Source organism: Mastacembelus armatus, chromosome 5 (genome assembly GCF_900324485.2).
Source record: "Mastacembelus armatus chromosome 5, fMasArm1.2, whole genome shotgun sequence".
Lineage (NCBI taxonomy): Eukaryota > Metazoa > Chordata > Actinopteri > Synbranchiformes > Mastacembelidae > Mastacembelus > Mastacembelus armatus.
In genome coordinates this window covers 26875072-26888812 of record NC_046637.1, presented here as the reverse complement: position 1 = coordinate 26888812, position 13741 = coordinate 26875072, and the positions used below count along the sequence as shown (strand labels likewise).

Below are 13741 nucleotides of genomic sequence, written 5' to 3'. Positions count from 1 at the left end.
CCTCTTTGTTTATTGCTCTGTGCACACTTCTTTACATCGCTTTACTTTTCTCTGTGGCTTTTTACTTTGGGGATTGAAGGTATAGTTGTGTATCATGGAGTCCGCTCACACTCCTCCTTTATCCACAGCCACATGTAATGGTGTGTGTACATCAGCTATTAGTGCGTAGAAGGCTGAATGATTTCAGAATATTTTTTTGGATAATTGATGTGTGTTTGAGGGTCGAATGGCCTGCTCACTATAGAGTATGAGGATTTACCGTGTAGTGTTGTGGACCACTGCTGCCAGAGTCCTTTAAAAGTCCAGTTATTTAGTTTTACTACAAAATCCTGTCTTGAAAGGCAATTTGCTAGAGTCATTTCCCTTCCAAAAAAGTTGTTGGGGGACAAAGCTCAGACAAACTCTCCATTTCTGTGCCTGAAGGGCATAATCATAATCACACTGGAGGTTTCAAAGCATGTTGTGTAAAAGCTGTTTAGAAAGCAGGAGTAGAGGATACTGTACTGACACCTCAGGTTAAATGTTCGAGAACATAAATAGCTCATTCAGATCAGTAAACAGAGTAAACAATGGTAATGTCACAGGGCTCAAAGCTTAAAAGCCCTGGCTCTTATATTTTATGGAAGAAAAAATCCTATGAGAATAAAAAGACATGAACCTGGTGTAAATGTTCTGCATCCAGACTTTTTGAACCTGGCTGTCCTTATTTACAGTCCGATGGGACTGATGACTCTTGTAAACAATGCGATTTGTTTGTTTAAACCTTTTGACCTCTGTGATGAATAACTTCACACACACATTATGTCCATGGATGTGAGATTACTCTGTTGGCTCCTGAGTCAAATAATGTTTATAGCCTTTCAACAAGTCTGCAATTTACAATTATATAATTAGTTATAGGTAGAATAAAAATGATTAAGTCAACTTCAGATGATGAAACAACAGTATTTTTGTATAGTTGTAGTCATTAATTTAATAGTAAAGTCAGTAATATATGTCTATATACGTTTGTATGTTGTAGAAATCCAAAATCTTGAAAATACACAGCAGTTTGATAGTGGATTTATCTTTTGCTCGACTTGGTATTGTATAAAACATTTCTGAATCTACCTACATTATCAATATGACAGGGCTACACTCTAAGACATGCAGCATTTTTGAATAGTTTTGGTCAGACTTGTATATAATGGTCACAGTCTTAAAAAGCAACACCACTGGATGGAACAAATGCCAATGGCACTTTGATAATTGCTGCAGGTTCTCCGAGGGTTAAATAACGTGGTCGGGTCCATTAGATATATATCAAAAACTGTCAGTTTATTATTACCTCTTATCAAAACGTTGTCAAAGTTGATTAAATACATCCAGGACCTGGAAATGTGTTTACACTTAGACTAACTTTGTAGAATTTCACCCTCTATGTGTTTCTGCTTATGCAGGTTCTGACTTCTATATATTCTGATGAGTCAAGATTTCATAATACCCATATCCACGTGATGTGTCAGGAAGTCCAACAAGAGTAACAGACTAAAACCTCCTCTCCTGTAATTCATATCAATACTTGTCTTTTTATCACACCATGAGGAAGTGACTCTAAATAGTGTGTATTCATCGTATGCGTCATTTCCCCCTCGAACGTTTGTGTCCTCACCTTTCCAGGCTGCTCGTCTCCTCTACTCGACCGACAGTCATCTTATCGCTCACCATTGCACTGTATGCCAATGAGTGTGTCTAAGTGTGTGTGTCTGTGTGTGTGTGTGTGTGTGTGTGTGTGTTACTGTCAGCTGCAGGAAACCTGATCACAGCACTCTTGCATCAAAGAGAGGAAGAGGGGGCAGTGGTGAGGAAGAGAAATGCAGCGTTGCACTTCTTGTTTTCCCCCGTGATGGGGAGACGACTGCCTGGGCTTTTCAAATGTCTGATGTGATTAGAAAATGTTAAAGCTGCTATAGTCATACAGGAAGACCAGGGCAGGATGGAAGGAGGGCATGGTAGTGGATGTGCACATATGCGTGTTAAGATGATTCAGCTAGAATTAGCTGCTGTGTACGACGTGGAGCAAAAGAAGTCTGAACAGTGTTCAGGGTTTGCTGATGCAAAAGCTTAATTCTCGTCCTGAATGAGGGTGTTTGGTGGCAGGAGTGTGCAGCAGACCAGACATTGCTCTTACTGCCAGTGAGCACACATGGGGAGATCACAGTTAAAGCAGCAGTCGCTCCTGAATCTCAGCGTGAAGAACTGCACACACCATTACATTATGTCCCTGTGCCACCATCTATGTCTCTGTGTGTGCCTCTATGCGTTTCTCTCCTTTTCCCTCTTCCTTTTGCCACCTCCTCTTTGATGCTCTTTTTTTTTTTTCAGGTGTAGTAAATTAGAGCGAGGACCAGGCTTTAATGCTCTGTCTGTGTTCTCAGTCTCTGATGACACAGCATCCTCCTGTACTGGGTATAGTGAGGAAGGGATGGGGTTACAGTGTGCGTTCACCGCCAGCCAGGTTGGTATAAAGACGGAGGGTGGGGTTTGGTTTTTTTCTTTCAGCATAACATACAGGTAAAAAAGGGGATGTCACTTTTCCCCCCCCTATGTTATAATTTGCAGTAAAATTAAATTGCAGTCACACATGTTTGAATGAGACGTCACAGAGGAAGTTTTAACTACGCTGAGCTCAAGCAGAAGAAGAAGAGCTCTGTTTCAGGTTCAATAGATCCTAATTTAAAGCTCTTACTTAGATCTGTGCTGATTTGTCAGACGGCATCAGAGCTTCGTGTTAAACAACGGGAATGTTGATTTACTGTAGATGTTGCTGCTTCTTCGTGAATTTAATCAAGATGCACTTAGTCTATACCGGTCAGTCATTACTGGATGGCGAGCAGTGTATGCGTATCATATTATATGTTGTGTCTGTCTTGTTCCAGATATGCAAAGAGGCTATTGAATGCAGATACAGTATGTATGCAAATGATACGTCAGTGGTAATGAAGATCATTGGGTGCTCCAAAAAAAAAAAGACAATTTATTGAAAAATGATTTACTCTAAAATATACAGAGAGGTTTTTGTAAGACTGGGTGATCTCTTTAAATATCCCTATTTAATTTGCAGTGATGTAAATCATGTGAAAGAAGCAAATGTTTAAATCGTTCTTGATAAAATCTTAGTCAGTTATGACTGTTAACGATCACACGTCTAATCAAATAATCGCTTTTACTGTTTGTTGTTATCTTTAAACGGGTCTACAGATTAGAAAGGCCACATTTAGACTCAGTTTTGTGATGTAATTGGCCAGTGTGTGTCAGACTACAGGGTCCAGGGATGGAGATAAACAGTGCAACACCCCCCTCTCCCAATGATCTCTGTTGTTCGATCTCGCTCAGCTTTCTCTCGTACTTTCCCCCTTTTCCAATTTCATTCTCACTTCTCTCTCCGCTGCATGCCTACCCAGTCCTCCTCCTCCCTCTGTCTACCCATCCATCTCAGGTTTGGCTCTCTCCCCTCTGCAGCTCTCTGACTTTCTGTTCTGCATCACTCCCCCTCCACCCCCTCATCTCTCTCTCTCTCTTCAGTGCTCTTTGCTGCTGTCCCATACCACTGCAAGCTCCTTTCCACTATTCCTCCTCCTCACCGACACACACACACACACACACACACACACACACACACTGTCCTTGCAGCTGCATTCTGCCTCCAGATTCTTGCATATGTGCCTTTTTCTTCAAAGCTCTGTGGAGAATTAGGAACATTTCTCCAGCTTTGCAGCAAAAAGCCTTCCTTACAGTGAAGCACGCTCTGCAGAGTTGAATATTTATACATGAGTGTAAACATAAATCTGTATTATTTATGTTTGAATTATGCAGAATAGGCAGCTGAGTGTCATGGTAATTGGTGTATGTGCCGTTGCGCTTTGTGTTACATGTCTGGTTCTCTACAATCCATAGTGATTTTTTTCACTGCCATAGCTAAGCTGTGTGTTTGTATGTTTATCAGTGTAAATAGTGAGTTTCTGAAATATCTTCAGTTCAGATAAATGCAGTGTCTGTCAACCCACTTTACTGAGTTTGTCTGGGAAACTGAATGAGAGAACAATAAAAGGAATTCATCCCTGTAAAGACTTTAAACAGTGAATAATGTATGGGCTGAAGTGTGTATATCATATTTGTGGTGATGTTTTCACTGGTTGGATTCCTGCTCAGTGTGGATAACTGCATTGCGTGACTGTAATCAGGGCCTATGGTGTTTGCATGAAACAAGGAACAGCACAGTAAAGGAGCTGCTTGTGTGGATGATGCTTGAGCTTTGAGTTTATCCAAGTTGCAAAAAGCAGATATTGCCTGCAGCTCTTCATATTTAACTCTTCCTCCTGTGCAGTGTTATATCTCAGGACTCATCTCTCACTGAAGAATTTTGATCATAGTTGTGCTGTGAAAATAACCGCTGACTACAAAGGATTAATTGAGAGGAATCATGCATGTAGCATTTTATAAGCTACAAATGTGGATCAATTATCGATCAGTGTGGCAGATCAATTAAGGAAATTGTCTGACAAGGGCATCTCTTGTTTTATTTGTGCCAAGGTGCCAATTTGCATCAACAGCAGAATTTTCTGTCTCCAAATCGACACAGTTGAATGAGTATGAAGCCTGATGGTAGCTGAATGATGAATCTTTATGAACATTTCTAAATGTCCATATGCTGTGGAGTATCAGCCTCAGACTCAGTAAGGACAAAGCAAAAACATTTTCTGTAGGACAGTGTCTGCAAAACACTATGAATGAGTAGGAATCATCCACGACAAAGTGCTTCTGATCGACATATGGGACAGAGTTATCAGTGCTGGACATCTGTAAACGACTAAAGCTGATTTTACAATCTCTTTCCATTCACATGTTGTATTTGCTTGGTCAGCACTTCACTTGACCTCTGAGAAAAATATTTGTCCTTGACTTTGGATCAGTTTTTTTTCCTGATTTTTTTGGTTTTGATTAATTATAGAAGTGAGTACATAGGAAGTAAGTAGTGCAGAAGCACTATAGGGAGACGGAGAGAGAGAAGCCTCCTCTGATACAGAGAATATATTTTGTCCCTCCCCAGATAGTGGGCGCTATTTTTAATGTAATTAGATTTTGGGACACCACTTGTCTCTGGACATTCCTGGTCGTTTCTTTCTAGTATATCCCATGGTCTGAACCGCAGACTTGTGGTGTGTGTGTATTTGTATAGTTGCCGGTGTCAAATGCATGCTAAAAACCATCTGATTACACCGTAGGTGTATTCTCCACAGCAGCAGGTTGTCATCTGTGCAGTGATTATTATTGCTTATACTTGAATGTAAACTAAACAAGTCATAGAAACATTAGTTCCAGTGCACTGAAGCTTCAGGCTGAATTCATAACACCTAAAGTTGAAAATGCACAGGATCTGAATGTAATGTTCATGTATTCAATTCAAAGTGATATAAATGATTTCAGTTTCTTCATTGTTCTTCGTACTGGTTCTGTACAGGACATGTTTGATAAATACAGCAACCGATACCTGGCAGTGTCCACATTTGTATCTCACTCATAATTTGTCATCTGAACCACAGATATGTAAATGTGTGTGTGTAAATTGTAAAATGTGTGCTTTCATTCCTGTTCTGCAGGTACAAGAGATACTGGAAGTGCAGGTAGCAACAATAGCTGTAAAGCATCCAGGTAGTCTGTTTGTAAATAATGGCCATCCTCACTCTGACCCCGTAATGCTTTTGTCCAAAAATGGGCAGAACATCCACAAACAACACACAGGTACACACAAACACACACTGCTGCCTCACCCCACTGCCCAGCCCCACTTGGCCCAGTGCTGTTTATGGGTGGGGAGTGGTTGTTGAGAGCCTAGAGTCAGCAGATCTACCCCTGATCGATGACAGCATTTGCGGTTCTCTTCCAGTAAGAGCTTTAAACTTGGGGAGAAGGGAGTCATTTGGCCACAGAGGGAGAAAGAGAGCTTCCCATGCGCCTCTCTGCTGCATCTGAGGCAGCTCAGAACGCTACCGTCATGGTTAAAAGCTCTCCAGGACAGAGGCTCTGTCTGATCCGAACCAGGACAGAGGTGATAGCTGTTCTCGGCTGACTGGCCACAGGGGGAGTGATGTTAGCTGGAGTAAAAACAGTCCACTGTGTTCCACTATGTGCTCTGATGTAGACCTTTAGCTTTATCCTGTGTGTTTTTGGATAGTCCATTACAGTCTGACATGCTTCACACACTGTTGTCTCAGTGCTGGGGAGGCCAAAGGTTGAAAAAGTGGCAGCACTTTTGACGACTTATCAAAATGCCAAGAATGGATTTCAGTGTCTCCTGTGCTGAGGACTAGCCCTGCAGCTAAAGCAGAAACAGTAGCTGCGATAGTTCCTCATGACTCACATCGCATATTCAGCCATCAAGCTACAGCCATCGCACAGGATGTACTCAGTCAAACGTGCCACACGGTTAATTCTGCATTTATGTTTTTCTGTCTCTTTCTCTCCACAGACATTTATAGTCTTAAACAAAGGCAAAACAATCTTCCGCTTCAGTGCCACGCCCTCCTTGTACATCTTAAGCCCTTTTAATCTACTTAGGCGAATAGCTATTAAGATTTTGATACATTCATATCCTTTCAAGTGATGTTGCAGAATTTTAAATTTGTTTTTCCTGCTTGTGTCACAGTGGGTCAGTGAAGAGTAAGTAAAGCTCAATGCCCTGTGAGCAGTCACTGCCTTGCTCTTTTCCTTAAGCTTTACTTCAATATAAAGGTATTGTTTCATGTTTTAGTTTTTAAAATTTGAAAGCTTTTAAAACAAAGTTTAAATGTCTTATGTGATATGAGTCTCCAACTTTCCTTAACTTCTGTCCTCTCACGTTGTTCAGCATGATCATCATGTGTACGATTTTGACCAACTGTATATTCATGACATTTAGTGACCCACCAGAGTGGTCCAAACAAGTAGAGTAAGTACATTTCCATACTTGGTCTCATCAGTCGTATCCTTGGTTTGTGTAATGTGTGTTGTGACTTTTGCCTTTTCTTTTTTTCTTTTTTTTTTTTAAGGTATACCTTCACAGGGATCTATACGTTTGAGTCACTCACAAAAATTGTTGCCCGAGGCTTCGCTATAGATGATTTTACTTTTCTCCGAGACCCATGGAACTGGCTAGATTTCATGGTCATCTCAATGGCGTAAGTATTTTACCTCCTAAGTATTAAATATGTGAATCTTTACAAGTTAAAACGACTATGGTCAAGTATTAAAAAAAAAAAAAGGCTACGATCAAATCAAGAAGCCAAGAAATGACACGTCTACCAGACGCCTGTGTCCTGGTCTTTCCTCTGATCTCTCCATGACAAACTGTGCTTCATGCCGTCTGCTGGGGTGGTGTTAACGCCTTTGGGGGCAACTTTGGAGAAACTAGAAAGTTTCTTTAAGAAACACATCTCCACCATCTGAAAGACAAATATATTTAATATTTGCATATATGTGACAGCTGCCTGCCTAAGCCTCACACCACAGCAGAGGGCAGCCAGACTTGTAAAGACTGGACTGTGCATGTGTGATTGACAGGCAGTAGGCGTGCCTTCTTGCACAGAGCTTTCCTAATTGGCTATTAAAAGCTTTGACATTCTGTAGTGGCTGAAAACTTCAGACAAAACATCCCCTTGATTTTAATGATTTGTGGTGGAAAGTAAAGTGAACTTTACTTCATTCTAGAAAATGCCTACAGCACCTTCAGTCCACATGATGTCGCCTATGTAATAATGCTTATTAAAATATCATGTGACTTATCTCTATTCTTTCTTTCCTCTCTTTGAGATGGCTGCTAAGTAACTGTATCTGATCCACCCTGCAGGTATATAACAGAGTTTGTAAACCTAGGCAATGTGTCAGCTCTGCGTACGTTCAGGGTTCTGAGGGCTTTGAAAACAATTTCAGTTATCCCAGGTAAGACAGTCTAGGTGTTTGTGTCTGCGGGGGGGGGCGAGTCACGGGGGTTGATGTTAGGTGTGGTTTTGTTTCAGTCCCTCTCCTCTCCTCTTCCTCCTTCGTCCTCTTCCCGCTGGTCGGACAGGCGTTCTTTCTCTCACCGTGGTGTCCCCTCCTGGTCTTCGATGGTGGTGCTGGTGTCGTGCTCTTGCGCGTACATGCGTGCGTGTGTTGTTATTGTGTGTGTTGTGTGTCATGGGGTTCTGTTCTGTGTGTCATCCTACCTTGTTACAGATATATAACAGAGTTTGTGGACCTTGGGAATGTCTCGGCGCTGAGAACGTTCAGGGTTCTCCGAGCATTGAAAACTATTTCTGTCATTCCAGGTGAGACTCCCATTTAAACACTAAGGCTGAGCTGTTAGCTGTCTTTATCTCTACTACTTTACGTTTTTAGAACTTTTACTTTTTTATTGTACTTTGTTTTTAATAGCAATCAAAAATGGTAGCAATACATTTTTGATAGGCTTAGCAGTCTACCGGCAGTCTTGTGGGCTCACAAGTCCCATATGGTGAGCTGGATGTACGCAGCACATTAAAATATGCAAAATCTATATTTTTACACATTTTTATCCAAAGTGAAATAGAAAGGTGGTCTGAAACTATGTAATACAGTAGGGCAAGAGTTTACTTTTCCAATCAAAACGATTAAATGATGGAACTAATTAGAAAATTAGATGTTTAAATCTGTTATTTCTTGGGTTTTACTGATCCAAATTCTCAGAATCTATGACACGGCCCTCTGATTTCTAGAGTTTTTTTTTTTTTTTTAATTTAATCCCCTAAGACTGCCAAGCCTAAATTTACAACACACTGATGCTGCATGAAGCTTTGAGATACCTGCTCTTACAAGTTTGGCTTTAAGGGACTTTACTTTTGGAGTTTGTTTTGATTTAGTTAAAGGAGTTATTTCATTCAGGTTTAGTTTTCATGATTTATCTATTAATTTACTTATTTATTTGAAGATCTTTGTCCATCCTGGGAGTGACAGGGAAACTAATAATACTACAAACACAGAATTAGTCAAATTCTGTGCATATGTGTGAGATTTCAAAGGATTTATTTCTATGGAACACAAGTTTATAGGTTTGGTTTTATTTTACATCCACTTTAAATGCTTGTAAAACATTTATGCAGATGCCCTGAGGTCACTGTATGTAAATGCACACACACACACACACACACACACACACACACACACACACACCCACACACACACCCACACACACACACATACATTCACCCACGCATCCACACACAACACAACACAGTCAGTACAGTAAGCTCACCCTGTTGTGGCCTGGGCTGATCCAGAACTGCAGTGGGACAAAGGGATGCCTGGGATGGGAACGGTTCTTCAGTTAAATCAAGGTCATCATCACGGTGTACAGACAGGTGACGCTGACACAGAGTCGGTGTCTTCAGCCTTGGCGTTTAAATGACCTGCATGCCACCTCTCATTGCTCGTCCCTCCCAACCACCAACTCCTCGCCTGTCCTCTCTTTCTCCCTTTCACTTCCTGCTTCCTTAACTGGGCCTGGTTCTGTGTGCTGTTTGCCGTTTGTGGAGCTGCTGTGTCCTAGCTGATTTGTTGGATGCAGTATAATTATTAACTGCAGTTACTCAGGGATGTTCCCATAGAAGGACACAGGGATTTAATCCATCATACAATTTCCCTTCTCTAGATCCGCCTTTAATTTGGCTGTGAACTCTTTCTCAGTGAAAAATGAAAAACATAATTTTATTCCCTATAACACGTTTCTATGGAACTGTCTATTTACATTACATGGGGTAGTTAATGTGAGATGTTCAAATGGACACGTGTCGTTCTGATGGGAACATCTCATACAGCTGCAGGGTTTTTATATGTGACCACCTTTTGTGGTTTAACTTCTACCCACTGTCATGTTGGATCAGAGTGCTGCTATTACATAATAGATAGTCATGACTTTGATTTCATAGGTTTCTAGAAAAATCACTTTTTAATACCCAGATACTGTTGCTAATAACAATCAAAGGTGAATTTTAGGAAGCCCACAGAAGACCTAAGTATGTTCATCTGCTCAGGTGATGACAAGTGGTCTGAGTTTATACCAACTATGTGATAAGGCCTGTTTTTATATTACAGGCTTTGGGTGTGCAGTAAGATTTCCCTAAAAAGCAATGCAGAGATGTTTGTATTTAGGACATATGGTGTTGTAAAAGCACAAGTCTTTTTAAAATTATTTATTTTAGCATTTTATTTTTTAAAATACAAAATCAGATGTTACCCTTAGAACAAGGAGAACTTAAAAACCATGCTCATAATTGTTTTAAGTGACTGTCTTCACTTGTGCAGTTGGTTCATAGAAGCTTCCAATAAAAAAATGTGGTGGTAAATATAAACAGGTCAGTAAGTCGAAACAGGTGTAATTTTCTAGGTTTTAAAAGTTACCAATAATTTACATATTCAACTAATCTTTTTTATTCCACCGTCAATAATTGATCAACTTTAATTTTTATTCATAGATAAATAGTTGATCTTTTAATGACAGACTATATGGCCATATTTCTCATGTTATGCCACGTTTGTTATTAAAGCTTTAAAACAGAAGACCTTTGTTTTTTTAATATGGGCTCATTGTCTTTATTTGAAATAAGCAGCACTCAAAATAAGTACAGTCAGCCTCAGGCCTCAAATGCAAATGAGTGTGAAAAGAAACAGTGGGAATCAACAGAGAGAAAATTAGCACAGGGTGTCTCCTCCCAGGAGAACGTGGACGAAAGACGACATGTTCTCCTACCTCTGAGCTGCAGCCTGCACACACACACACACACACACACACACACACACACACACACACACACACACACACACACACACGGTAGCCTTAAAAAGTGAGTACCGACCAAAATGTCCTCACTTTTATGCTCTAAATGGTCCTCACAAAGATAAAGCCCATACTTATCTTTACCGTATGGGAATCACATTTTGACACTGCACTTATATTGTTTATGTTTGGATATTAGAGAATTTCCATTTTTACACTAAATATCTTTCACACCAAACTGTGTTTTCAGTCTTCGTCCCTGAACCCTCCACTGTAGGAAGACAAGTAAACAATGCTGCAGCAGTTATTCCATGTGTATGACATTATACATTCGAATATACATTAACCCCCCCCAAAGTTAAAATTCTCATGTTTTACAATGTGGTTTCGCTACATATACTATTATTTTGAAAAGCTAAAACGTAGTGTCTTAACACAGCAAAGTAAACTGACATGCGAGTTCATGTGATTACAGCCCTAAGACCTTGGACTGCTCTAAATCGTCAAATCTGACTTTTAATAGCTGTTTTAAAGTTGAACATTTCTGTTCTAACCCGGAAAGTGGCTTAAAACCTCTAAACCATCAGACAGACAGTTAATAAATATTATATATTATGATATATAATATAAAACATATATTTTCATCAGGTTAGAAATGACAAGAAGCAGCTTCTGCATGAAGGAATACGATGGTTATGCTGTATGTTGGTGTCTGGTGTTGCGGCTTGGCAGCACTGGGCTAAGATGTTTGAGGAATAATTCTGATCCCTGCCAAGTTCAGATTTCTATAAAAACCTACACAGCACAGCGCTGTGTACCAAATTAGACGAACATTACCTAACTCAACTTGAGTCAGCTCTGAATTGCAGCTGTGAACTCAGCGTGTGCACTCTTGCAGTGCCCAAATTTGCAAGTCTTTTTACTTGTATCTATCGGTGTGTATGTGTGTGTGTGTGTGTGTGTGTGTTCCTGTTTGAATGTGTATGCTGGTTTGCATGTGTATGATGAGTTTGCCTGTTTTCATGTATGTGCATTGTGCACATTTGTGTGTGTGTGTGTGTGTGTGTTTGTATGTTAATTGACAGGCCTGAAGACCATTGTGGGTGCTCTGATCCAGTCTGTGAAGAAGCTGTCAGATGTGATGATCCTGACCGTCTTCTGTCTCAGCGTCTTTGCTTTGATTGGACTGCAGCTCTTCATGGGGAACCTGCGGAATAAGTGTGTTATCTGGCCAATCAACATGACAGAGCAGTACCTGGCAAATGGCAGCAGGGGCTTTGACTGGCGCGCATACATCATGAATGACAGTGAGTGATCACTTGGTTAAACTAGTTGCACTGATGTTAAAAAATGAACAGAATCAGGTAACACACACTTTTTCTGCTCAGGGTCTAATGTAAGTTGCTGTTCTCTGTTTTTTCATAGCTAATTTCTACTTCCTCCCTGGTCAGGCTGATGCTCTACTATGTGGAAATAGCTCTGACTCAGGGTAAGTCAGTGCGGCACTGAGCACGTGCCTTAGTGTTTATGTTTATGCTTCTCTTGTTCTTTTACACATCTTGCAATGCACTTCCACACATCAACGATATAATCAGGGGGTGACTGGGTGTTTTTAGGTCTTTCAGCACTAGATTTTCTCGCTCAGATGTCCCAGGTCTGGTCTGGTCTCAGCTTATGTCCATGTGTTGTGCGTCGGCCATGGATCAACCCTCTTGATCCGCAGCCATCTTGATGCCTTTTTTGCCGCTCCAGTGATCCTCGCTGTCGTCGTCCTGTACAGTCTTGTAATGCCAGGAACAGCCACGTCTTCCTTCTAAACAACTTGGGTGACCAGGCCTGTGCGCTCAGTGCACCTTGAGATCATCAAACTCTTCTTTTGGAACAGAGGTGCCGATGTATGAGGTCTTCAGGAGGTTCTCCATCAAGAATCAAACAAGGATACTGGAGAATGTCCTGCCTTCATTGCTGAGGAGTGAGTTGGTCCTGGACTGCAGGATGGATGATTGCTTTCTCCTGTGAAATCCAGACATCCTCTGCAAATCTCTGCCTTCCCCCTCCTCTAGATAACCTTGAGGATCCTCCACAGTGGTTGTAGGAACCTGGGTTAGCTGTTATAGACCTCGTAAGATGCTCGACTACTGCCTGGGGCCAAGCTTTTCATAGAGATCCTGATGACTCACTGGATCTCCTTCAAGACCAGCTCTGTGGTGTTGAATTCATTAGTGAATTAGTGCCACTCTGCTCTGCTCAGGGTGAAGACTGTCCTCCTCACAATCCTCTGAAAACCTACTAAGGCGTCTTTTTCCTCCTCTGCAGCTTCTTTGTACTGCATCCTAAGACATTTCAGCCTCAGTCTTAGCTGGCAGATATTTTCCCATCGGTTTTTCCTCTTCGTTTCTGTTTGTGCACTGCGCCAAACCTCTCAGCACTAATGTTGCCTCCATGTCATCATCAAACTGGACCTGCTCCTTTGGTTAGCAGCCAGCCATGTGGGAAGGTTTTGCGTGTTGACTCCAGGCCTGTGTTGTGCGTCTTTTGTTTTTTTTAGTGCTAGTGGAGCTTCAAGCTATGCAGGTTTTTGCAAACTTCAGCACATGCACAAAAAATGTATTAGCATTTAACTGAAAAAGCAAATTTTTGTGATATTGAAGGCCTCTATTCAATGACCCAATCTGTTAGCTATTTAAAAAGATGAAATCTGAGTATGTATTTATTGATACTGTATGTGTACTCACATACACATACAGTCTAAGCAGTCAAACATGTATTTATAATTCATGAGCCAGACTTACTTGCTTTTGAAATGGTCATGAAATATTAAGGTAAATCATATCAATATCCTGCTCCTAACGGTGTACCTGCATGCATGCACAATACAGAACATACATCACTAGGACTTTTTCTGTTGGTCTCACAAGACCAGACCAGGTTGAA

The 13741-nt window shown here is 40.9% G+C and overlaps 1 protein-coding gene across 1 annotated transcript in view; it reads left to right on the top strand.

Annotated features, from left to right (window-relative positions):
• Nucleotides 1-13741, top strand: part of scn8ab (sodium channel, voltage gated, type VIII, alpha subunit b) — a 40881-nt gene that overhangs the window by 4803 nt on the left and 22337 nt on the right. The window contains exons 3-8 of the mRNA XM_026306013.1: nucleotides 6509-6639; nucleotides 6887-6967; nucleotides 7068-7196; nucleotides 8233-8324; nucleotides 11893-12114; nucleotides 12233-12296. Of these exons, the coding sequence (XP_026161798.1) occupies nucleotides 6509-6639; nucleotides 6887-6967; nucleotides 7068-7196; nucleotides 8233-8324; nucleotides 11893-12114; nucleotides 12233-12296 (719 nt within the window). The remainder of the gene's footprint in view (nucleotides 1-6508; nucleotides 6640-6886; nucleotides 6968-7067; nucleotides 7197-8232; nucleotides 8325-11892; nucleotides 12115-12232; nucleotides 12297-13741) is intronic.